The 27,693-nt window shown below is 39.3% G+C and overlaps 1 protein-coding gene across 2 annotated transcripts in view; it reads left to right on the forward strand.

Moving 5' to 3' along the window:
* The first annotated feature begins 932 nt into the window (after positions 1–932).
* Positions 933–27,693, forward strand: part of PTPRC (protein tyrosine phosphatase receptor type C) — a 57,535-nt gene continuing 30,774 nt past the window's right edge. For both annotated transcript variants that reach the window (XM_062497262.1, XM_062497263.1), the window contains exon 1: positions 933–1,077. In XM_062497262.1, the coding sequence (XP_062353246.1) occupies positions 1,017–1,077 (61 nt within the window). In that variant the 5' untranslated portion in view covers positions 933–1,016. The remainder of the gene's footprint in view (positions 1,078–27,693) is intronic.

Here is a 27,693-nt window from a genome sequence, read left to right on the forward strand (position 1 = left end):
TGTCTTATGACAGGGTTCTGCTGGTTCTTTTAGAACCTTGGAGTTCTTCAATAAGAGAAGCAATCAAACATTTCTTCCCCTTGTATTCTACTATATAAGGGACATTTGTTACCAAGTTGTTGAGAACTGCCTCTGCATGCAGGGAAAATGTCTTAGCTGTACCTTGTATCAACTCCATGAAAGTGACAACAATCCTCCTGCACTGTCATGGTAAAGAATTGTACTGAGTTCTCCAATTCTTAACATTACAGAAAACAAAATTAGACTGACTCTATCCATTTGTTGTGTATTACTGTCATACCCAGAAAGAGATCCTTGTAGAAAGATTCAGAAATATATCCCACAGAGTCACAAAATAGTTAGGGTTAGAAGGTATCTCTAGAGGTCATCTAGTTCAACCCCATGTTTAAAGGATTTTCATTTAATCATCAGCTACTTCACCTGAGGATGCATTTTTATGAAGGCCTTATTGTCAGAACAAGTTTTTCAGTGACATGTGGTTAGGGTTTCTCTTTCTCTCAACAGAAATCTCAAGAAACATACACAACATATATGGGAATCAGTGAATGTGTTCAGAAAAGTGCACATGAAGGGAAAAAAATGACTTTGCTAAATCTAGTCCTATGAAAAGTGAAGTCTCATCTAACTCCTAAGGACAAAGGAAGAAATAGCTGAAAATAATCTACTTTAGTTGAATTAAGGAAGCTAAGTATTACTGCAGGAACCTAAGAAAAACCCCTTTGACTTCCTGGAAACTGAAAGAAGTTTTTTCTGAAGAAGTAATTGTCTCTGACATCACTACAATGCATTGCGAGTTTGCGGGTGGTTAGTTAGGGTAACAGAGGAAGCAACCCTCTCACAGATAAGCAAGCACTGCAGTGTATGTGCCTAGTTAGTGTCCTTCTGGGTTCAAAGTTGGTGAAGAAATTCTTTTGCAGACAGATAACATTTATTTTGCTTTCCAGAGAGAGACACATGCTGTTTCATAAGGATACGCCTGATTTCCAGAAATAACCATGTTTTTGTGGCTTAAACTCCTAGCATTTGGTGTTGCAGTTCAGGATGCTGTTCTCCAAGGTAGGTCGCAAGTGATATTTCTTTCTCTCATTTTGATCCCTCAACATCCTCTGTCGATGTAAAACCAATGAAAAGTTTTGCAAAGTGGAGAAATACCATCTTGGTTCAGAAATTAGAATACAGTTGTATGCAGTGGTGTAAGAACCTAGGTCAGGAAGATTGATGCATCGTGTACTAGGCTAAAATGTCTTCCCTGTGGTCCCATGTGAGAGTTATACGAAACATTAAAAAAAACAAAACAAAACAACTACATTTGTAGCTGAATTTGAAAAAGTATACATTTATGTCTCTTTTGTGAACCTGTTCCATGTAATTTTTATGTTCAGCTTAATCTCATGATGTAGTACTGGTTTTCTGTGTTTAAATCCTTCAAGAAAAGCATCTTCCCATCAATGTTAGCTACTCTGTGATCACAGAATCTGCTTACAGTTCCTCAGGTTTTGATTTTTTACTGCAGAGGTGTTAGTAACAAATTTTAAAAGTTGTAAGTTAATCTCTAGTCTTGGTAAAATACTTATTTTGTGAAACAGACATTGTTTATTTAAGAAACTGCTCCTTAAATAGTATTTGGAATATTTAATTACTCCACTGCAGGTGAATTTGATGCTTGACTTTTTTGAGAGAAAGAGCCCAAGAGGAGGATCTTGTAAAACATGTTAGATGTTACAGATAAAGAGAGTAGCAAGATAAGCAATCAGTTTTGAGGTAATGCTTAATAGAAAGTCAAAATAAGTATCCATGCTCAAGAAAACATTTTCTTCTGAAGAAAATGCAACATCTTATGTATATGTATCTTCCATCAGTTTAGCTGGCAATGTAATTTGGTATAGTTGAGGGCAGACCCGAAGTAGCTTGAAATATTTTTTCTGAAATGGCAGCGAGTTAGGTGCAGGGCTGAAATCTCTTTTCATTTACATTGAATTTATTCATGCTTCTACCCTCATGTCACTGTAGTATCTTCAGGTTTATACTGATGTAAGCAACAAGATGATCTGCCTTTAGTTGATAACCAGCTAAGAAGAGTATTTGAAGCCTGAGCATTACCTCTCTTCTCCCTCAAAGTCTCTGAACAGAGACAGCACTGTATAAATCTGGTTGATAGCTGCTGGAGATTATAAGAAAACAAGTGAATGCTGCACTGTAGAGAAAAAGAACAAAATCTCTTGCTTTTCTTATCCTTTTCTTTTTTTTTTTTGGCTGTCCTACTTTTCATTTTATACATCCTTCTCAGATTTCCCACTGCTGCCTTTTCTCTGGAAAAGGCAGGTTACTGTCTGCTGTCTCAGCCACCTCTACAGTCAGTCAACATGTTAGCTGACAGAGAGGGCTGGAAGACAGATAAATGGGTAGTAGCATTTTCTTTCAAGTAAGAGTTATTTTTCTCTGTTCACACACAGTAGTCTGGCTTGAGCCAATTCATCTCTACATTTACTAAACGGAAGAGCCTCAAAGAAATATTTTAACTCCTCTCTACTACACTTAATTAAATCTCATGCTGTGGTATCAAGTACACAACATGATAGACCTTGTTTTTGTGATGTAGTTTGGCACAGAGGTTGCTTGTCCTCTCAGGGTGACAGAACCATTATACTTCATATTTGCTGTGCAGATAGCTCTGCCTTGTGGCTGAGGGACACTGGCCAGTCTCCCAGGGAGGGGTTTGTTAATGGAGGAGCAGTGTTTCAAAAGGGTGGTGCAGGCTTTGGTTTTATGGCAACCACTTTTCAGGCACTTGGTTGTAAGTGTTGGGTGGGCATTGGAACTTCTTTTGTTATTACTAAAATTATTTTCCAACAGTCGATTGTACCTAGTGATTTTGAAAACTTAGCAGGAGAAATTTTAAGGTTGTCTTACTTCCTCCACAAGCTCAGCCATCCTATAGAGCATCACTTATTTCCTGTCATCACCAATCCAATTTTAAGAGCATCAAACTACTTTAAACCAAACAAAATAGAAGAAGTTAGAGCCTGCACAAAGGCTTTTTCACTATGTAAATACCTCAAATAAAAAAGCATGTATCCAACTAATTTTTCTGGTAAGGAAGTTGTGTAGTGGTAATCAAACACCCCAATAAACCCACCAATGCCCCAAAGCCCTCCCCCGAAAACTCCTAACCCAAGCCAAGAAAGTCAGAAAAACAACTTTGCTTCCCTTTAGAAAAAAAGAAATGCTTGCAGACCAAGCACTGTTTCCATTAGATCATTATTTCAAGTTCCCCCCCTCCTCCACAAAAGCATTAGCAATTTGACAGCTTTCAAAAGCTTTCACCCACTTCTGAGCCACTTCCTTTATTTCAGGAAACTTAATAATTGTTTGATAGTTTTGGGTGTTACTTTTTTTTTCCCCAAGTTAAAAGTCAAGCTTCAGCAGGCACACTGTGTTGGCTTTGTCTGGGATAGTGCTAATTTTGGACGTAGTAGCTAGTATGGGACTATGTTTTGGGTTTGTGCTGAAAACCTTGTTGATAATGGAGGGATTTCTTTATCCCATACTGTTGATGTCCCACGCTATCCAGTACAACATTAACCACTACTTGACTTCCCATCCTTTGGTATAATACACAGATATTATTCCCTTAGTCTATCAATCACTGCAAAGTTTTCATAAGATGTTCGCTACATGTCCGTTGAGTCCATTTAGTCCATGACTTTGGGCTCCATGTTGTGGTGATACTCAGGGCAGGAGATGTGGTTTGTTTTGTGTTTATTGGGCATCAAAGCCAGATCAGTTGAGGTTCCTGATGCACTTGCTCTGTTTCTTGTAAGGCTGCTCCTCCATAGGTTTGGGTGGTTCTTGTTGAAGTAATTCCTATAATAATCAACTCAATGGGTTACAACAATTCAAAGGTATTTCTATTGCCATCTGTTACCCACCCCCTATCGGGTTTAACACTGCAGCGAACTCCTCCCCTTGCCCCTATTCCAGCTTGGATTTACCCATAGACTGCAGTCCCCTAGGGCTGTAGCTGCTCCGAGTGGGGCCTTGTCTATGAGCCAGTCTCTTCAGGGACACACCTGCTGCTGCATGGATTTTTCCACAGCCACAATGGCTCTGAGGGGCAGCTGTTCCAGCACAGCCCTGTCCCTGTCCAGCACAGTGCCTTCAGACATAGACTTGCTCCAGCATGGCCTCACCCACAGCCACTGTCTGCTCAGAAAGCAAACCTGCCCAACAGGGCCTTGCCCCTGGCTGCAGTCCCTGCAGGGTGCTCCTGCCCTGCTGTGGATTTATCCACGGCCACACAATTTCAGGTGCTCCAGCATGGCCTCGTGAACAGCCGCTGGTGCTTCCAGCTGTACCTGCTGTGGCACAGAGCTGGCCTTGGGCCCCTGCCCCTGCTGTGGCACTGACACGGCCACGGGCGCTTCCAGATGTACCTGCTTTGTCATGGACTTATTCATGGCCGGAGAAACTTCAAGATATCCTGCTCCCATGTGGACTCACCCACAGGTCACAGTCCCTTTGACTCGAGCTCACACTGGAGTTCCAGCATGTCCAGTACAGCAGCACAGAAAAAGCAGTGATTCCCTGACCATCTGCCAGTCCCTGTGCATCACCACTGCTGTCCTCAAAATGTCCCCAGCACGGCAGAGTGAAGGGATCAGCAGCACAACAGCAGGAAAAACAAAAAGCAGCCCCAGATGAGCACTACACTAATGTACTGTAAGGCATCATGCCCAGGGCAAGCACAGGAGTCTGCCCAAAGCTGCCAAACAGCACTAACAGCTCTAAATTCTATCCAACACATTCCAATCAAAGCTTGTGTTATCTCAACCCCTTTGAGCCCTGCACTGGATTCCAAGGAGGGCTGCTGTGGTTTAACCCAAGCTGGTAACTCAGCCCCACACAGCTGCATGCTCACTGCCTGCTGATGGGGCTGGGGAGAGAATTCGAAGGGTAAAAGTGAGAAAGAAAAATCATGGGTTGAGATAAAGACAGTTTAATAGTAAAGAAAAACAAGGAATTAATTCACTGCTTCCCCTGCACAGGCAGGTGTTCAGCTATCATGGCTTGACTTTTTGTACTCGGTCAGCTACCTGGTGTTGTTAGCCCTAGTGTCTCTGCATTCCCCTGTGCAGGGCAGGCTTACCCTGAGTCATTCCCCCTTCTCTGGGAGGCTGTTCCTCCTCTGCTGCCAGTCCCAGGGTGAGAACCAAAGGGGGGAGAGAGAGCACAGAACGGGGGTGGCTGTAGAGGTGGAACCGGAGACAGCAGAGGACTGAGAAGTGCTGCAGGAAGGTGTGAAGTGCTGGGCAAGGCTTGCTACCAGGAGTTCAGCTTTGTGGCTGTGAGTTCCTGTGAGCCCCAGCGGAGCATGTGTGTTAGAGGAGTGCAGCGCTTCGGCAGGCTGCTCCGGCTGTCTGTGCCTGCTCAGAGCAGAGGTGCTCACCGAGCTGGCTGCTGCCACTGCGACTGCCAGCTCTGCCTGTGACACCGCGATTGTCCCCGAGCTCTGCTGCGTTCTGCATCATCCTGAGACATCATCGTGCACACCGAGTTGTCTTGAATCCTATAGAACCAGAAGTCTAGCAGGTTTTTATTTCGGACAAACTTACCAATGGCATCCGGTACATTTTGGAGGAAGTTGCTGACTCTCTTCAAAGCTCAATTTTTAAAAAAAAAAAAAAAAAGTGGTGAAACTCTTTCCTCCTGTAAATACAAAGATTAAGATAACAGATACAGTTACGAAAGTTGTTTAGTTTCCTGCTACTTGACTCTTCTTTTAGCCTGCATGTCCTGATGTATTTCGAGGCTGTCCATGCACTTGCAAACAGGTCTTTTTCACTGGTGTTTCAGTAACTGTTAGAGCATTTTATCTATTTCCAGGCTTTTTTCCCTTTCAAGTAAAGCAGTTTGGGGCCTTCAATGCCAGGATTTTAGAAACTAGCTGTGAGCACTTCAGTGCTAGCTTATATTATCCATAGTGTTGTATAGCTAACAGGATCCACTTCTTTTCTTTTATACCACTACTTTGCAGTACTGCTCTTGCAGTTATTCCCTCTGTGTCAGTGCTTTCTCGGCTGGCCTGCTTGCTTAGGTTTCTATTCTTTAGTTTCAAAGACTTCTCTTACAATCTGTCTGCTCTTCATTCATAATCCCACTGCCTTGCAAAGAGCTCTAGAGGTACCTTTTGTAGGGCATGAATGACTTTTTTGTTGTTTCAAAAATGTGGATTCCATGGAGGAATATTTTTAATTGCCTTTTGAAATAGATCCTTTTCCTGACAGTAAAAGAAATAATCAAAATAGCTGTCTAATAGAAAAATGAAGCCATACAATGAAGTTCTTTGTAAAATATATAAGGAAATAGTAGTTTGTTAACTGAAACATATGTCCTATATGAGTTGAAAGATTTTTACACTCAGAGAAGTATATAATAGAGAACCTCAGCTGAGCTGTTACAGAAATATAGGGCCAGCTTTGCCTTTCCTGATAATCATATACACTGCAAAACCGTGATTTGAATATTTAAGATAGTATTAAGCCATGAACTGTTTCTGGAGGCTTATAAGTTAAGATTTATGCAGGGGAAAAATAGAGTAAGATAAATGGAAAAGCAGAGTCAGGTTTGTAGAATAAGATTTAAGAGGCAGAAGTCAGCTGCAGTCTAGGCTATCTCAGAAACTCCTGGTGTGAAATCTTGCTTTCATTTCTCCAGACCTCAGTTTCATCATCTGCCAAGCTGAAGATAGTAACACCTTGTCAAAAAATGTAGAGTCCTAATTCCTTAAATATTTATAAGTAGGCCTGTGTCTTCCAACATGTAAACTACCACCAATTAATATGATGGAATTGGCTGTGCCTTAGAGTATTTTGGGTAGTATATCTGAGCAAAGAAAGCAAAAGTATGGGGCAAATAACTTATGCACAAGTTTCTACCTTTTTCTCGGTCCTAAAGCGCAGGTGTTGCCAATGGGGAGCTGATACTTTTGTGTTGAGTAAGAACAACCCATACTATGCTTAACCTCAGCAAATCCGAAATGCTGTAGAACACAATCACATCAACTGTAGTCTCTATTTTACCCATTATTGGGTGAAATATGGGTGAATTATCTGAAGCTGGTCAATGAGCTCTTGAGACATTAGAACAGCCTTTTACTTCGTTTGTGGATGAGCTGAGGTGAGCTAAACAGACCACAGCTGCAAAAAATTTCATGTTATAAAGAATTCTCCACACTTTAGGGTAAATGCAATAAGAAGCCAGTCTAGTAAATTGGGTGTTTTAGGAGACTCAGTGGTAGCAGTTATAAACCTAAGCAACTGTTCTAGGGAAGTGCAGGCCAAGCTGACTTTGTCAGCATATAATGTAAAATCATACACTCACAAAATCAAAAGAAAGATGACCAGTTCTGCTACTGCAGCCATTTGATTTGCCTCTTAAGATAGATCTTTGATGTCTAAAATGAATGCAAAATCACATGTATATACACCTTAGAGAAATCTTCCAGTTTTAATGAGTTTTGGATAGAGTATCCGGAGGATTTCTTTATTCATGTCACACTTTCTTGGAAGACTTTAAATGATGAAACATATATTTTTTTCACTTCTGGCAGTAAGAGATTATTGCCCTAGATCTCTTGTATGGAGCACACAAGGACCCTCCTCCCAAAATACAGTCTGTAAATGTGCATGGCTTTGCAATGTGTGTGAGTGGAAGGGTAATGTTTGGGGTACATCAGACTGTCTAACAAGTACAGAAAAGAGCTTGACTTTCTTTGCAACTTCTTTAATGCTTCTGTGCTCAACTGTGCTGCTTCAACAGAAGGGAAGGATCTTTCTACGTCCTCCACACACCTGCAGTCTGGTGTGTTAGTCTGAGTTAACAAATGTGGTTGAGGTTTGAGGGAAAGATGTGAAAGAGCAGAAAGAAATATGTGTTAGTAGGCATTAGTAGCATTTCTGATTTTGCTGTCTTAGTCTGCTAATGAAATGACTTAGAAATGTGTCTGAGAGACATCCAATGCTCTTGCTCTTAGAAAAAAGTGTATGAATAATAACAGCTTAACCCAGTGTCAGCTTCCTTTCTACAGTTTAGAAGGTTTACAGTGGAATGGGGCTGAATACAAGGGAGGCAGCTCAATGAAATGAATGTGAAATCTGTAAAGAGTTATTTAACCTTGACAGTAACGGATCAAGGCTTTATAATACTCATACATGAAACTTGCATAAAATCCTCTGTTGTTTGGCTTGCCAAATTTAGCATTTTTTACTTTTCTGCAGACTGGTCGGTTTGGCCATGAGGATTTTGAAGCGAGAAAATAGTTAAGATCTAATATGTAGTAAGATTTTATTTATAGAAGCATACAGTTATGGAACTCACCTACAGGTGCCTTTTGAATCAACACAGGATGCATTAAATTAATTAGAAGTCATAGAACACTTCAGGAGAAAAATGCCAAGATATGTTCAATAATTCCAAAAGTTAATAAAAAAAGCAACAGCTGCATTTATCTTCCTCCTCCAAATAATGCTGGGCTCAATGGCCTGCTGAGATGCAGTTTTGCATTGCCCTTAATAAATAGACAAATGTTTGGTGCAGTAGCTGGTTGAAGATCTTGTATTAATATTAGAAAGAAAACCATTTAAATGAGGACATCATCAAGTGTGTTGTCATTGCAGGAGGGTGCCTTAAATGGCAAGGGAAGGACTTGCAAACCATGGCCTCAAAAAACTACACTCTTCACCAAGCAAGGAAGACATTTTCATAACAAAATTCATGTCAGAAATGCCATTTTCATCTGCTCTCACAGCAGCTGATGCTCTCTGTTTCTCTTCACAGTAGAATTGCTGCTTGCCTGAGTCTCACCTCAGTGATGATGTCAGTGGAAAGTCTGAAAAGGCTTTCAAGTGCCTTACAGAACTTATTTTATCTTTCTGTTTTTGTTGATTTAGGGTGTTTTAATTTAATTTAATTTAATTTCATTTCATTTTATACCTACTGGGGGTCTTCAAGCTCCAGGTTTCTGTTAGCTGCCCTGAGAAAGCTGTTTGGAAGAGATACCCTTGGCTTTGACTGTAAACTCCAAAACACTTGGGATCTGTTTTTACATAGAAGAAAATGGTCAGATTTTCAGAGGACCTTCATGTGTTGGTCACTGAGACAATGTAAAAAAAATTGTAGTGTTCAGCTGCAAGTTAATATTTTCTGAAAGTTTTTCTGAAGTTGTGAGTACTGAACACTTGGGAAGGAAAGAAAGAGCTACTTGAGAAGTCAGGGAGGAGCTGCTTCTCTGTGTGGTTGTGACTGTCTTACTTCTGTGTTTATAGGAGGGCTTTTTTCCATTGCTGTGGTCAAGCATTCTTGCTGGGCCAGGTGCTGGAAAAATGGGATGAAGTATGGTCTTGCCCTCAAAGGATTTCTGATCTGATTCTGGACAGCATGGATATTTCTTAAAAGGGAATGCTATGGAAACATATGTCAGAGGAACGAGTGATAATGGAAAAAGTGATAGCAGCATATGTGGCCAGCCAGAGAACTTTCATAATCCCCTGTGCTATTTATTTCCTTTTCTGAGAAACAGACATACAACACCTCATTCAAAGCAGTGTGCAATAAATTATTCCCAGGATTCAAGATAAACTGTCCTACACAGGTCCATCTATTGCACATATCATCATATTGTGCTCTTATAACTTTTGTACACGTCAACCACTGGTGTAAGTATTCCTGGAAGACAGCACTTAATGGTAAATCTCTGTGGGTAAAAACTTAAGGTGTTCCTAGGTCCTCTCTTGCTATGTGGAAACAATAAAAAATTAGGTCACATGCAAAGGCACAATATTTATTTACAATTATTATTTTCTCCAGCTGTTGAATCTGTTCATTAACATATTGCATTCTTGCACCAGTGAGTGAAATACAGCAAACAAACAACAGAATGTGTAGATGATGTGTTACAAACACACATTCACATTCATTCTCTTGTATAGGAGAGTGTTGAATCCCACCCTCCTGATTCTCAATTCTTGTAGCTGTTCTTCTACCTGCAGGAGATGAGCTAATATGAACAGCATCTGGTTGTGGAAGAGAGGTTCCAAATTCTGTTCTGTTCAGTTCAGAAAACTTTTATGTTGCATTCAGCACTTTCATATCTCAGTGCTTATAAACAGTGATAACAATAATAAATTAATTTTGATGTGTAGTTGACCTAACCGATTTATTTAGACTGTAAAGAAAAAAAAATCATGTTTCCTGATTATCAGATGGTGAATTCTGTGTATCCAAACTCTGAAGATTGCCTGCAATTAATTCAAGTGTGACCTGAATCTGTAATACAGTGTAGAATATTAAAAAAAAAATTAAAAATCTACTGAACACTACAGAGGGTTGGGGGGGATTTGGTTTGTTTTTTATTTTTTTGCTTTTTTGGAATTGATTGTTTTTAATTTACCCTGTTGGATTTCAGGGTCATAAAGACTTTCAGGTTCTAGATGGCTGCAAGTTTGAGTGAAAAGGTTTTGTTATGAAATGTTAAGCATTTGGAATGGCTCTGTTTGCAGATGCAGTAGTTGATCATAAGATAGAGCTGTAAGCAGAGCCTTGAATGGAGCTGTATTGTGTAATACATGTATTTGCTGTTTATTAATATCATCTTTCTGTAAAATCTGAACTCTGTCTGTTATGACAACCTTTCCTCAAGATAATGAGTAATCACAGGGGGAAGGAAGCAGGCACAGTAACCCTACACACTTTTTAAAAATCACTTTAGATCTCTAAGGTAGTCTTTGAAGAGGACTGTAATGGTAGAGTGATAAAGCTGACATATGGCTGATACCAGGTCTTTACAGTGGTGGTGGATGCAATCTGTATCTTCACTGAAAGAAGTTCTTCTAAACTCAGAGATTTTCCTCTACTGGATTCTCTTTTCTGTGCAGAGAATGAAAATCTATTCGGTGTTTTGCATCTGTGTCACTCAATGTACAGTCCAGGCCATATTTATTTCGTATATAATTCAGTAGCCACAGAATTGCTACTGAAAAATTTCTACCACTAGAAATACTTGTTTCTTATGTTTTTTGAAGCTGCTGCTCATCTTCTCTAGCTAAGTCCTACACACATACAGATTTTCATACCTGTGATGATAAAATGGCCCAAAGAGAAGATCAGTCTAATAATCAGAAAAAATAACTGAAGTTAGGGGTGCTTTAAGGAGGGGGGTGTTTGTCTCAGCTTAATTTGCAGTTTTGAAAGGTCATCACTTCTGTCAATCAGACTGGTATAATTAAGAACCTGTTAAATGCAGACCAATTATTAATGTTTGCTGCATGTAAAATTTAGCCTGAGTACATTTTGTAACATCATACAAGAATTCTGTGATGAGAGCTGGAATATTAATCCTGTTACCTAAACCACCATTTTACTACTTGGCTGTGAGATCTCTGTGTTCTTGTTGTTCTTCGCTTCCCTAACCCCGTGGCCCAAGGATAGAATCAGCTTTGCAGAGGAAAGGTATCCTCACCACCTGCTCTGGAGCCGTGTTCTAAGTTGGACCAAAAGAGCAGTCTGTGATCACAGAATGAAACATCTCTGTGGATATTCAGCAGTGTTAGGAAAGGAAAAGGACTAGGGCTTTGCACTGGCAATGCAAATGGATATTTGCCAGCTCTTGAGTAATTAATTGCCTTTGCTTCCTGGACAATGACTTTTGAAACAGCTTATGTGTGTATGATTTAATTATAAAAAGTCATTGTGCATTGTATATACACGTGTATATATCTCGTGTATCTATGACTTTCCAGGCTGTAATTCTGTGCTGAAGTTCTTCTGTCAATATTGTAAATGAAGTAAATGAAGTTATTTCAGGGCTACTCTTTCAATGTTTGGAATTAAATTGAAAACTAATAATGAAATTCTGGGTGTTTTGTGCATTGCTGCGGATTTGTTTGTTTAGTTTTTATTAAAATGCATACTAATATCTGGTTGAATATTCATCTTTTTGCAGAAGCTTAGTGCCAAATACAGTGTACTTGGTACATTCCTGTACCTCTTGACCAAGGGCATGCCATTGGTAGCTGTTTTTCCTACTTACTTGTGGATGACAGTTGTTTCTGTTGTCTTTATGACCATGAAAATGATTTGTATTGTGTTGGTGTTATTGTTGTTTTTGTGTTGTTTTCAATTATTACTGTCAAAATGAGCATTGCATTTGTTGATGTTATTTATTTGCAGAGCCCTTGCAAAAGACTTTAAATATTCCTTCATGAGACACTCTTGATTCTTGTAAAAGGAGTGAAACATCTGAAAGTAGTTGCCACATTAAAAGTAGATTATATGAATACTGGCAATATATTAAACAATCTTCACTAGATGTGTGTTTCTAGAGGAACTGTGGAATTACAGTTTTCAGAATGCGTTAAGTTTCAGTTTGGACAAAGGGCAGTAATTCCCATTTAATGGAGCATAGAATTGAGATGGAAATAGGAGAAAAATCCTTTTGAGAAACCAATGCACTGTATCTGTTTGAGCTGTAGGTGTTTTTCTAATATCACTCATCATCTCTAAGATTTGGACAGTGGATGTTGGTAGAAAACATAAGTGCAAAATATTGTGTAGAAATATTTAATATTTTTGCCTAGGTATAAGAAAAGTTTGAAGAAAGAAAAGGAAAACTGATTTGTTGACTGTTTCAGGTCTTTCTAAGATGTCAAGCAAATTTTGTGTAACTGCTGTAATGCCAAGATAAGAATTTAATAGTAAAGAAAATATTTTGGTTTCTTTGGGTCATGTTAGGATCCCTGCAGCACAAACTGATTTCAATCAAGTGTCTTTATATTCTTAAGAATATAACGAAGAAGATGACAATTTTTTTTTTTAGTGAATATTTTGATATTTTGAGGGTGACTTAGGCTCCTAAATCCCTTATCTGTTTTGGAAATTGTGACCTTTGTAATGGCATACAGTGAATGTGTTGTTGACTGATAACTTGTAGTAGCAACTGCAGCCCTGATGCTAAAACAAATGGCATAGTTTCTTTCCCAGTAAATCAGGGAGTTTATTTCTCATGAAAGAAAACTTTTTGGCATTAGTCTAAAGAGGATGAAAACCTACTGGCTTATCTCCAGCATTTCTTCAGTGATAGCATTTTTTTTTTTTTAGACTAGTGCTCAGCATCCCGTGCTCATAGTTTCTTATAGCTGTCAGAACTAGTGCAGAAGTCGAGTTAGGCCATCCTGACTGATTTCCTGCTCTCCCTTCTGTCCCCTGCCACCGATTCCAAAGCCAGGGAAGAGCTGATTGAAGGACCACAGTGGAAGAAGCTGTAGAATCTGCTATGATTGTAATTCTGAGCACACTTGGAAACAGTTGTGAAAATAATGCACTTCATTTTCTTAGTGATGATGTCTGATCCATTTTGAGGGAAAAGTACTAACTGATAACTCTTGAACAGATTCATCAAGATAGGTAGCATCTTTATCTCTAGATGAGTATGGAAAATTACCTGACCTTTGAAGGATATTTTGATAAAAGCAGAGACACAGGCCTAGGCACAGTTTCCAGGAAGTGTAGGCAGAATACTGTCATTCTTCCAGTCTAAGAAAGAGTATAGGCAATTATTACAGGTGTGGGGGGAGGAATTCTGCTCAGAGAAAGGGTTATAGTGTCTCTTCTGAAGATTCTTACCTCGAGAAGTTTTCAAACTATGTTTGTGAGAGTTTTGCCTAAGACAACATAGCTTGTCTTTAAAATCAGTGTTAGTAAGGTTTCAGTGTTTTACTTACTTCAGTCTGTGCCATTAAGAAAGCAGTTATTCACTAGTTTAAATTTGTTCACATGCCTTGGGATTCCTTATAGAGAATTTAAACTACATCATTTGTCAGACACACAAGACTTGATCTCTTGGCCTAGACACATTCAGGATTCACAAGCCATGAATGGACTGCCAGTTTTTACAGTATCTGGGTTTCTGTATTCAAGTAGGAACACAATGATTCTTCCAAAGGGTTTAGAATAGATTCCTGCTTTCAGGAATGTACATGAATCTTGATTTTTTCACACACATGTAAGTGGGTTTGAGTAAAACATAATGTTAGTGACAGTCATTTTCATCTTTTAGGTGAGACAAAGAAATGTGATTTCCTTTAAAGACCTAGAAGCCATTTTTTATATTATCTTGAATAATATTTGTGTCATTAGAGGGAAAAGTATGTATTTGCAGAAATCAGATCGCATATTTATTTTAGTAAATGCTGGTGAACATTTTTTATTAAAGGGAATGCAAAAGAAAAGAGCCTTGGGATACCTGTCCATCATAGCAAATTGTCACCTCATCGAGCTGATATAAAATATTTCTACTTCATAAATGGACTTCAGGGCACCTCTCTAAATACCTTACTGTTCCACAGAGCTCAGAACACTTTAGCAAGTAAAAGTTATTATTTTCATGTTAAATGGAAACATTCAGATAGCTGACTTCCAAAGGGTTACTTGAAAAGCTGCTGAATGAAAAGTAATGCTCTGGACCTTTTGCTGAGTAAGAAGCCCAAGAATAAAAAAGGATCAGAAATGAAGAGAAAAGAAGGAACTTTTTTTTAATCTAAACATTGAAGTTGATTGTTTGTGACTGTAATTTCTTAAAGGAAGTCACATACTTTACAGCAAACTGAAGCAAAAGCCATATTGAACAACCCAAATTGAGAGGACAGCACTGATTAATGTATGAAATGAACCATTAATTTAATGAACCATGTTGGTCAATCAGCAGCATGGTAGGAGGCCTCTACATCACCTCAACCAGTTGTAGAAATCCTGAGTTAACCTTCTGCATAAAGTACTTGTCATCCAAGTAAGGGTGGACAAAAGAACTTAATGTGATATTCAACAAAGACTGTCGCAGGAGGACTTGAGGGTATTAATTCTTCCTGGGAGAGGATTGCTGTCATCTTCAACAGAAAATTTCTACCTCATTCCAGTCAGAAGTATCAAATTGAGCACAAATAAAAGGGTTGCTTGGACAGTTTGGTCAGATCAGAGTGGCATTTTTTAATGAACAGGAACAAGAGTAAATCAAGAGCAGAGAAATAACAGTAATGCCCCAATAACTTTATAGCAGGGCTCAGTATTTATTTTCTGATCTGGAAGTATCGTGGCATTGCAGGAGGCAAATGCAAATAAGCATTAACATGATCAGGATGATGATAGGTCTTAGTGAGGCAGATTGTTATAGAAGTTACCATCTACCTTTCTTGTAAAATAAATCCAACCCTCAAATCAAGACAGATCAGCTGTGCTGGTGATTCAGAGTCCTGACCCAGGACTTAAGTCAGTGACACATTTCTTTGAGTCCTCTTTCAATCTATGGGACTGTAAGAGCCTTTTCACTGGAGGTGGAAGGTGTTGCAGAGTATGTGTTGTTGCAGTGTTGGTGCAGTCATAGAGGAAGATGAAAAGTCTCACTACAGGAAATGTGATCATTAGGGAAATGATCTGTCACAAAATTCATTGTGATGCCACATTTCAGAACAAAAAGTGCTTCAAAGGTTTTAGCTCAAAAACAAGCTCAAACCCAAATCCCTATGACTTCTTGTCATACAGAGACAGGGGATTTTACTCATAATAATCCTGGGAATGGCTGACAGGGTGTGATGCTGAGTTTTTGAAATATTAGATGTTTCTTGACCACAGATACCATCTAGATGCTTCACAATGCAGTTTCTGGAGGAGAAACCAGTTTGATTGCAAATATATCCTAGCTTTGTCTGTCTACTCATTATCTTTATGGTACACTTGCTTTTCATATTCCTGCTGTTGTTTTAATATCCAAAATTCTTTCTGAATTTCAGCCCTTTAATAATTCTTTTCTAAAAATAATTAGGTTTAATATTGTCTTAGTGTCCAGTGCTTGCAATCTTACTGGTGAGTCTTTTTAATATTGTTTTTGATGGATTTCTTAATGTAATGATCAGGTTAGCAAGCACCAGCTCAGCTTGTGCCTTCTTCATAGGTGAAGCCTTGCTATGAGGAAAACAGGAAGTAAAAAAGATTCCTTAGGTTCTCAATTTGGATAGCAGTTGTCTGTATGCTGCAGAAATAAAAGAAGTGGTTTAAACACCACAGCAGGCAGATTTTCTAGATCTGGTAAATTAAAAGGATTCTCTGGTGATACAGGGGTTGTTCATCTTCTGCAAAACACATTCTGATCTGACCACTTTCCTGCTTACAAAACTTAGAGGCATTTCAAGGACACACCCAGATCCATTGCATTACCTTTGTGCTGTGAGCAGATTAATAATTAAACAGAATTAATTTTTTGTATTTCTTTCCATTGGCATTTATAATCTGTCTGTCAGGGCAACTTTATTGAAATCAACTGATTCCTGCTGTTTTCTAATATTTGTAATTTTGTTATGCAGATTAATTATTTGTTGGGATTTAAAAAAAATAAATTAGAGAAAGTGTTAATAGGGGTCTTTTTCAAAAGCTTACTAATGCAAACTATGAAATTAAAAAAATCCATAAAAATTACAAGGTAGAAGAGAAATATGGTGTGATGTGCCCAGGTGTAAGCATCCTTGCCTGGCTGTCAGCCCTCTGACTGCCCAAGAAGTCACCCTGACACACTGTGCTGCTTCCATCTCTCCTGCAGATTTAGGCTTCCTTCATGTAGAGCCAGTGTGACAGATGGAGGTGCTTCCCCTTTGGTCCCAGGTGCTTGATCTGGACCTGCAATCTTGGAAGCATTTTCAGGTTTGTTCGTATAATGATATTCATCCATGGATGCTGTGGAATTCACTCAACATTTCTTGAAGGACTTATGAATATGAAATTCCAATTTAAAAAAAAAATAGAACAATGAAAAACCAACAAAACAGCTGCCTGAGCATCAGCTGCTGTAGTAGAAGTAGCCAGGGATCATGATTTTAATGGTGGCTCTTTGGACTTTAGATAGATCAGTGAAGCTTCAGTAGTTAAAAAATATATGAAACAGTAGTAGCAGAAGGATAACAGAAAAAAGTACTTTGGATGTTTGTACTGGGCAACTCAGATCATCCTAGCCCAGGACAGTCTCTGCATGTTCTGTGCAATGCTCACAGAAGGTAAATTTCAGTCTTTGCTCTTAGATATTTACATGTCTCGTAGCGTACCATGAGGTTTGTGTCATTGTGGTGGTTGCCTGTGCAGTGCTTTATAGCTGAAGAAGCACACTAAAAAATAATAATAAAAAAGTCATTAGGGCAACTACACTTTCTGGTTCTTTTGTTTTGCAAAATTCTGTGTCTTCAAACAATGTAGGCTGAAGTGTTAATGCTGCTGTACATTGCCACCATTTACATTCCCTTACTCAGTGAGGAAATGTACTCATTTGTGGGCTGACAGGCAGCCTTGCCTGGGAATGGGAAGGTGCTTGCTGGCAATGCAAGCAGAGAGCTGCTTTGCTAAGTACAGACCAGTGCTCTGCTAAATGGAGATAAAATTCAGGCACCCACATCCTGTCACACAATTTAGTTCCTGCAGGCTGCCATTTACCAGGAAATTGAAATAAGTCCATTAGCTCCAAACACTGTTAAAAAATGGCAAAGATTTTCAAAAGTTATGCCTGATTTCCCTTGTACTGTGCACAATTGAAAGTGTGCCTTGTGACCTTAACCCTCTGCTCGTGCTACTCTTCCTGGTGGTGGCAGAGGAGGAGCAAAACCAGCTCTGGCTGCTTCTCTACCATTTTAGGTTGGCAGGTGAATAGGAGTAAATTCACAGAACTGGTAGATAATGCAACTCTTCTTGTACATCTGTAATCATTATTTGCTGCTGATTCCTGTGTCTGTTCTTACCCTTGTAACAAAGATATTGAATACACAGCTTAAAATTATTGAAAATTTCAACTGTGTTTTGTTTTTGAAATACATATATGTTTCAGCTTAAGTTATTGACTAGGGAAGTAGACATTCTCCTTTTATTACTCTATAATGTTAGCAACTTAAATTCAGCTTTAGCAATAAATTGTTAAATGGGGCTGACTGGGTCTATTCTGGAAATTTTTCTGAAATCAGTATGTTATTTGAAAAGAAATACAAATTTTAATTAAGCTCCTTAGTCTACCGGAAGGCGGACCGTACTATCCCTGTGAAAACTGGTCAAGACCAGGAAGATAAACATAGTGACATGGTAATGCATCACATGCTTGCTGGGCAAGCACATCTGGGCTATTATCTCTGTAGAAGACTGGACTAATCCTTGTGATCCTATCACCTCTGAATTTCAGAAGTTCCAAACAAGTGGCAGAGAGATAACAAACTGTCAGTGCATCCTAAATGGTAATCTAAGTGGCAAGTCTGAAGCAGCTGTAAGTTCCTAGTGAAACTCTAGTGCAAAGAACATGTCAGTTTTGACTACTGAGTTAGACTGAACACATCTTTCAGATGGGGATATTTGTGTTGTGGAGGCATCAGCAGAGTTGTGGGCCAGTTTCCTGGAGTGTGACATAAGCAGATGCACAATGAGGAGATAAGGAGGAGTCAGGCAGATAAGGACCAGCCCCCTGAACGTGGGACCATTGCCATTTAGAGGTCGGCTGCTTAAGGAACCTTGAATCAGGAGCTTCTAAACGTTGGCTGGTAGGGAGAGCAGGAGGCAAAAAAAGGGCAAGAAGTAGCCAATCACATGTGACTTTTGCAATTTTAAGCTGCACAACAGATAGTAGCATTGCTGGGTGGATGTGCAGAAGGCAGTGGAGCCCTGCAGCCCCTGCCCCAATGCCCTCTCTGAGCCCATTCATGTCAGCCGTGCTTCATAAGCTGTTGTCAGTGTCAGCATTAACGCTGAGCCTGCGAAGGAACACAGGCAGACATTTTGTCAAACTTACTACTACAGAACAAACACATGTAGCAAGGTTTTATCTACCTTTAAGTGTTCAAATAATTCCTCTGCCCCTTCCTGCGGAGGTGGTGGATTTTATCTGCTTTGTGTGATGTTTCTATATCTCTGCCAAAGCAAAACTTTGAGCTGGCTAACGAATAAACACCAACATTGACTCTCAGCTTTGTCCCCTAAAGTCTGAAGGCCGAAATAAGACAATGGGAATCCTCCCATGGCTAAGCCACTCAAATCTAACCTGAAGGTGATTTAAACTGAAAAGGGATTAGACCATGTGGCTGGCTGACTGTGATGAGTCATAGCCAAAAAGGACAGGCTTCCACAGTACAGCAATGCCAGGCAGAGAGGCCCCTGAACAAGCAGTAACACAACTACTGGTGGAAGCAGCGCTTTTACAACTGCATTCAGGAGTATAGTGTCTAATCTCATTAACTTTGATGAGGTAAAAGATAACTTTCACTAGCAGCTGCCAGTAACTTAAAACTGAAAGACTAACCAAGCTTGGCAGTAAGCCATTTTAGCACTGTGCACCTTTGCACAAGTTCAAACACTTGTACTCCTGGCTGGAGGGCCAATGCTCTGGCAAGAGGCCGGTGTTCCTCTTGTAATGTAGACTAAAGCCAAGGTCAAATAGATTGCACAGTTCTAACGTGAGAAGATCCTCATGATACCAAGTGCTGTGGGATCCCAGTGAGCCATCAGCCACTCATCTCTGCAGAGCCAGCTCCCTGCTACTGCCAGTTCCCCAATCGCTCATGATGTGGGATTGAGCAGGGGGAATCTAGCTCAGTGTAGATGTTGTGGACTTCAGTGCCGTTTCTTGCATTCATTGGACAGTTTTTTTAAAATAAGTTCTGTTTTCATTCATCAGAGAATCCTGATCCTTTGAGGTGGCTGTCTGCCTCATGCATGTACCAAAAATGAATTGTCAGCCTTTAATTAAATTTTCTTTTACACCTGCTGTGACCCTGGAGGACTGGCTATTCATACCCTAACAGAAATACATTATATCCTTGGGTATAGGTTTCCATTCCCTGATCATTACGTTCCTTATTTTCTTGAAAGTTTGAAAGTCTTTGTAAAGCTTTCTTTTGACCCTGTCAACCTTAAAAACAGTCTGACATATCTTTCATTGCTCTTTTTCAGACTGCTTTGTGCTGTTGTCGCTGCAGATGATGTTGGTCTGTCCTTAATTTCTTTGGGTCTTGTTTATGTAAATGTATATAAAGTACATCTTTTATATCAAAAAGAAAAGGAAGATCACATTGTTTTAACAATGCAGAATTTATTTGGTTTGCAGCAGATGAGCAGAGCATCTATTATGCATCCTTTACCATGGAATTTCCTACAGAAAGGTCTTATGCAACAAAAAGGAAATCCAGAAGATAGATTTTACTTTTTTATAGAATTTTCAGAGTTTCTGCTTATGAGGGTATTCTTGATAATCCTGTCTAAAATGCTGCAGTCCCTTTGTCTTTCTCAGTTGCCTTGCTAATGTTGGGCACCATTAAAAATGGTCTTTCGTAATATTAGTATGAATTAAACTACCTTGAAAGTTTCCATTTCAGCATCAAGAATAATGTAAACTGAAAAAATTGACAAAGAGTTTGAGTGCGGCTGCTGTAGATTGTGCAGGGCTTCAATCACAGTTCAGTTTATCCAAGAACTCCTAACAGTTTACTGGTGCAGAGCAGCCCATGGAAATCCAGGTGATCCCACACCTGAGTTGGTCTCCATGAACCAATGGGAGGCACTGAGAAGGTTTATGTACCTTCCTGAGCTAGCAGAGCTGAGTGCTGAATTAAGCACTGTCAGTGCCCACTTCCTGTTTTTTGTGTGTTGCTGGGGGTTATTAAGAGATCTGTTACATTCCAGACTCTTTACAAGTCTTGATTCATATGATCTTTCTTCAAACTATGATAATTTTTCAAGCTATACTTAATTCCTCCTAAAGTAAATGACAAATAACAAATTTCTGTGCTTCATTGAACACCTACCAGGTGGTTTTGTCTTTTTTAGTTTGTTTGTGGGGCATACATATGAAATGCAAAATAATAGGTGCTGAATAATATCTTAAAGTGTCTTAGTCTACTCAACTGAAAAAAACCCCTTACATATTTCTGCATTAAAAAATGAAAGAGGAGTAAATTTTACCAGTTCACGTGGCCATACATTCACCAGTATTTCAACCAAATATTGTAAAAGTGTCGACTCAGAAAAGCCTTACCCACATTTGCACATACTTGTGTCTTTCTGCATCAGCTTTTCCATCTGTCATCACAGCAGACAGTACACACACTCTTTCAAACTGCTCCCTCTATGAGGATGTGTGTGTACAAACTGATACTTGTGTTACAAATCAAATTGGGATTCTGACCTTCCACCTCCAAGTGGGAGTTGTTCTTGTTATTGTCATAACATATGTAATGCTGCTATATACACATTTCTTATTATTGGACATAAGAAATGTTTACAGGTATGTGGAATTTCCTGGCTTGTGCATAGCTGTGCCTATATAAAGAGTGTAAAATTATTTGGAGCATGAAATTGGATGTTCTCTTAACTTTGGCCTGAGGGCTTTCCATGGGTCCCTATACATTGTAAGGTCCATACAATTCTTTTCCTAAATAAATTCTTGTCTAGCATCTTTATCTAGTATCTTTGATTTTTCTTTTCTTTCCCAGAGCACTCATTGAATACTTTTAAAATACAAATTATAATAAGAAAAGGAAACTTGAAATGCTAATAAAAATTGCTTGCCACAGGCAAAAGATGGAAGAACAGACTATTTATGTTCTTTTTGCCTTGAATTATTTAAAGAGATACTGAAATCAGTCTTGTTCAAATCCTGAGCAGCATGAGCTTTAGATTTTTGCTGGAATATGGGACACCACAACCCTTGTGAGCAGAGTGGAGTCCTTCTGTTCTGAGCCTTTATTTCCTGAAACATTCAGCATACAGTCTTTTAGAAAAGGATGATCAGCACAAGATTTAAAGCAAAATTAGATGAACTGTTTTCACATCTCTTTGCTTATGATTATCAGGTGGTTTGTTAAAGTTGGATCTCACATCTCCTATTTGTTATAATGAAAATAGCAAATGGAGAAAATTAAAAAAAGAACACACTTAAAATGCAGTGAAAGGCCCAGCTCTGGGTACCAAAATTACTGATCTGATTTCAAAAGAAAAATAAAGAAAGAGAGGGGATCAAGAAATTACTTTCACTGGGCGTTTTTATTGAATTCCAGAGGAGTGATGTGGACTCTGCTCTCTTCTGCAATCTGTTCATCATTGCTTCTAATGTGACATGAAGTAAGGGCCCCTTCTTGACCTGCTCAGCTCCTCAGCTTCCCTGAAGGGACAGAGCCCAGGTTTTGCAATCCAGATTTTGAGATAGTGAGAGGCTTTCGTAAGCATGTGCATGGCATTCTGGGGAGCTCGAGCTCAAGGAGTTTCTCTCTTTGCAGCCAGTTCCTGTTTATGCAATCAGACAGATGTGAGCATATTTTTTATGTCACTTTCAGATCCCTTGTCTGTGAACTTCAATTTTAAATTAATTTCTAAATGCAGTATGCCAGTATCTCTACTTTGCATGGGATGTTAGAGAGGCACAGACATGGAGAGTACATCCAACCACTCATGCAGTTAAGTGACTAAAAAGTGGAATTCCTGGGTAGGATTTGCTCACAGTCCAAATTTTTCTCATTCTAGCTGAAGACAAGATAGATTTCAGGTCACACATCAAATATAGGACATTTTGATTAATTTAAATAGTGTCATTTCTGCTTTTCATCGAATCCCAGAGTTAACTAGGTTGGACAGGAACTTTGAGATCATCATGACGTAATATCACCTTGTCAACTGGACTATGGAATTAAGTACCATATCCAGCCTTTTCTTAAACACCTCCAGGGAAAAATAAAAATAAAAAATTAATGATAAATTTTAACAAGCAGTTTTCTGGAAGACAATGATACGCATCACTGAATGATTTCCTTTTCACATGATTTTTGCATGAATAATGCTGGTAGAATCTGACCCTTACATGCTGCTTCTTGTATGTACAGATTACTGTGTTTTAAATTGCATTCTAGCAAGTATGCACTTGACTTAGCTGTTGGTCAGTGAATAGTGGCTGTCAGAGTATTTTATGAACAATAAAAATGTTACTCAGTAGCATATTTGGCATATTCAGTAGCATGAAGGATATTAATTTCTGATAAATTTGGACCTGAATGTCTGGAGGAAAAAGTGAAGATAGTAGCCAAGTAAAATCACTGTCCCTTGAAACAAAGAGAGTTTGCTGGCTGCAGCTGACAGCCCTGGGAGGGTGAGGAAGCTGCCCAGCAGGCAGAGTTGGTATGGGAACAGTTCTCCACTGAACTGCATGATTTTTTTTCCTCTGTACTCTGTCCTTTCAAGAAACAGAAGCTAGTTGTCTATCAGCCAGTGCTGGTTAGGATCTCCTCTTCATGCTGGAAGAAATCTGGGTCACAGGAGATGACTGAGACTAGCAGGATAGTTTAGAGCATTGCTGCTTGGAGATGTAAGGCTGGGACTTCAGCTCCTGGAGCACAGGGACTGCTGAGGGTCCTGTTAAGCTTGGAGCAAGAAGTCACAGAAATACAAATGACAGATCACTGGAAAGGGAAATTTTTGTGCCACATCTTTATTCTGGTTTTTGAATCTTTCAAAGGCTGAGGCTGTGCAGGCAGAGTAATGGCACAATAAAACCCAGCACTGTGACTGGAGGTACTGAGCAATGGCTTGTGCATTCTTTGCTGTGGAATAAAGTGGCTAGTTTCCTTTAGGCCTGAACTGCACAATCATCAGATAATTCAATTAAAATTTAATGTTTAATTTTGTGAGTAGGTGAAGGCAGATTTTCACTCAGATCTTGACTTCAACGTGCCCATTTGAACCATGGGACGTGTTCTCATCCAAGACAGCAGCTGAGTCCCCCACCCCAGCATTTGACTCTGTAACAGGGCTGTTTCAGAAGTACCAAACATCACTGCATCACTCAGAGCAGCACTCTTTGAGCCAGCTGCCATCTTCTAGAAGTATCAGAAATGTTGTTTTCACACAACTGTCTGAAAAGTGTGGTTTTTGCAGCAGTACTGAATTACCTTGCTGAAGGGAAGAACTCAGGGAAGGGTGCAGCTACAGCTGTACATTCACCTGTGTCCCTAGGCCAGAGGAGCACATGACTGCAGCTTTGGGGGCTCTGGCTTCTTTCTATCCCTACTGCTACTGCTGAGGGGCATGGCACTCAGGTGCTGTCAGTGCTGCTACACCCTTGCAGCAGTTATTCAGTGTTGCTCTCTGGGGGGGCTGTTGCTCTGTCATTTGTCACACTCTGGTGTGACCTCTGGTCCTGCTGACTTGAGTCTGTGTGCCACCACACAGCCCTGCCTGCCCTGCCTTCAGCCCTTGGCCAAGGTGAAGCCATAGCACTCCTGTGGTGCATTTATGTATCTTTTATCAGTAAAAAATCTGCAGTGCATAGCAATCAAACAAGTGGTTCGGTAGGTTGTTTAACACAGCAGTGGATCAGAGAAAAATACTATTATGAAAAGGAATATCTCACAGGCAGATGTCAGTTCTTGAAAGAAATGTTTTTTTTTAAGAAGCATTGGCTGAATCTTTTTGAAAATCACTGATTAGAGTCCTGACTGACATAATGGCCCAGTAAGTACAGAGCTGTTGATCCAAGGGATTTCATGCTAATAGAACACTGGGAAACAAAAGGTATTTCTGATTTAAACAGGCTTTGTATTATCACTGGCTAAAATGCTGATCTTAGAATCACAGACTCACAGAAAGACTTGTGTTGTACTAGACCTTAAACATCATTTACTCGCAGCCTCCCCTACTCTTCATATGGTACTCAACTGTTTGTGGTTTGAATTTGAGCTAATTAAAGACAGTTTGAAGAAGTATTTCCAAGTTGATTTTGTGTTTTAGAGCAAAGGACCCATTTTCTATTACTGGCAAAATTACATAAAAAGTTATATGCAATCAGGAACATCTACAAAATCAGATAATGCTTTAATCTTGAAGAAACTCAAAGATATCTGTCCCTGAGAAGCAGAGAAGTGAGTCAGGTATTTAAATAAGCCATGGTCCAGTGAAGGGCCTGAAATGAAGAAGTTTGCCCCTGCCTCACACTCTCACCAGCAGTCAGTCAGCCAGTTCTCAGCTGTAGCCCCTTTTTCTGATCAAAACTCTTGAGAACTGAGCTGCCTTCTGCTGTGCTCCACAGCTTCCTGTGACCAATAGAGACAGCAATTGCTGAAACCATGGGAGTAAGAATTGAGAGGGTGATATAATAGGTGTAAGTTCTTTCCTCTTTCTGCTTGCCATAAACAATATCCATTCAGCAAATCCAGAACCATCCTGTCAGTGCCGTTGAGCAGAGCAATATGGAGCAAGTGTTTCTGTTCAAGGAAGATGTGGGAAATGTAGATCAAGGAAGGTACAGCAGGGCTGGAAAAGACGTGGCTGAAGTTAGAGGGACTGGCCCTGGGGAGCAGAGAAAGGAACAACATGAATCTGGCTCAAGACTGTCTGCGTACAAATGCTGAAAATATATAAAGGGCAAAGCAAATATTAACACAGTCTTTTTTTTTTTTTCATGTAGCACAAAATTGCCAAATAAATATCACATCCACTTTTTCATTCTTCATATGTAGGTGTTCCTTAGTGACTGTGGACAGTACCCAGCATTTCACAGCTTAAAGAGCTGTTACATCAGGGTTTGATACTCTCCTCTCTTGGAGACAATTCACATGGTGACAAGGACTCCCTGCAAAGCAGCCTGGACTTCATCCCAAAGATTGCCACCCCTCATTGTATCATATTAATGAACCTGTACAACTGAAAATAATTACAAATGCAAATGTTATGAAAAGGAGTTTAATAAGGATGTTTCATGACTGCACTAGAGAAGTGGTTTAGCACTAAGATTAAGTCTGATTGCTTGGGCATGTGGGTGCTATGGTAACTCCGTTTGCATTTGGAAGCACTTAAGCTCAAAACCACAGTATACTGCACCCTCTTCCTTTTGAGCAGGGTTCTGTAGAAGAAATGCAGAAGTAAACAGCATGAGAGAAACCACAGAGCAGCACAGGCATCGTTAGCTGTAGCTGTACAAGTGGGTTACTGCAAAACTCTCCTGTGAAGCCTGAAAATGTCATTTAAAATATGGTGCAATTGATAGGAAACCCCTCCTTCTGGCTGCTAAACACACAATATTACTGGGTATTTATTTTAGGTTTGCAGGAACTGTGTTGGCAAAAAGAATTTAATTTGCTGCTTTTGGTTTTTGTTCTACTTCAGGTTTGTGGTTTTGAGAAATTATACATATCATTGGAAACAAGTATTAATTCCATTAAATTAATATTTAGGGAAATTTCTTTTTTGCTCGGTTTTCTTATTTTCCACTGAAAGACTTGAACTCCTATGTTTATTTTGTGCAATCAGAATAAGAAAGATACTTCTTTTAAATGGTCAGAAATATTCAACATATATTGTAACATTGCGTTCCTCCCTGTATCTGTCAGTTATAAATTCTTAATTCCATCCCTTTCTTCTGGTTGCTCCCCCTTGTACTAGATTGCTGGCTAATTTGAATTTTTCACCCTCACCATAACTGTAAATACTGATTAATGCTCATAGTTGACTCTGAACTTGAGGAGGATAGGGAAAATTCCAGTCTTGGAAGATGGACAGCAAGGAGAGGGATACAGAACAAGCCTTAATTTCAGAGGTCAATTTGCACTAAAGGCATAGCACCCCATCCTATCACGTCAGCTGTAGGTAGAGCAGCACTCTCTCCTGAGCTGAGCTCTGCAGGAGCACCACGCCTTCCCCACTGCAAGTCAGCTCTCAGCACTGGCAGGTGCTCGGGAACAAAAAGGCCTTTGACTCTCAGATAATGCTTTAACCAAAGGTTAAAGGTGAAGGAAAGGGTGCCAGAATCAGGCTCTTGGGCAGCACTGTGTTACTAAGGGAGGCAATTATTAATGAACTTGTACAACAAGAAATATTTTGAGAAATCAGATGGAAACTATTTTAATTATCATTCTGAAAAGTCAAAATGGACATTAAATCCGGATATCAAAAGTGAACAATTGGCATTTCTTAATCAGAATGTTTTAGATTTTCTGTTAAATTAAAATTTACAGTTTCAACATTCTATCCCTAATTTCTGGTGGAAATAAATATTGTAAATATTTCCTGTAGAAAAGAAATGATAATGTTTATTTATTTATTTATTTATTTATTTATTTATTGCTCTAGGGCTATGAAGACTTTTATCAATTAGATAATAAATAGCTGAAATGATTTGATGGCTTTATCTTCAATGACCACAAGAGTAGGTTTTTATTTTAGGACCCTCAGAAAAGTCTGTCAGAGACATTTCTGAGAATCCTGAGAAGATTCTGTACTGCAAACTCAGATTAGTAGGTTGTGGGGTTTTTTGTTTGTTTGTTTGTTTTTTTTGTTTGTTTGTTTGTTTGTTTTTTTTTACTCTGAGCATGAAAAATTTCACATATTTTTAATATGAACTCTCTATGGCACTCTTTTTTTACCCAGTTTTCAAAAAGCAGCAGTTTGTCCAGAAACTGGGAACATTCTTAGTTTTTTTCCCCCCAGAATTAGTGATAAAGAATAAAGTATAATTCTGTAGTTTCTGATTATGAAGGCACTTCAGCACATGTAATCCCACCTATAAAACTTGAGGGGTCCTCTGCGGTATGGAATTACTCAAATGTTTAAGTGCTTGCTAGTCTATTCTTAGAT

The sequence above is a fragment of the Cinclus cinclus genome, chromosome 8 (assembly GCF_963662255.1).
Source record: "Cinclus cinclus chromosome 8, bCinCin1.1, whole genome shotgun sequence".
NCBI lineage: Eukaryota > Metazoa > Chordata > Aves > Passeriformes > Cinclidae > Cinclus > Cinclus cinclus.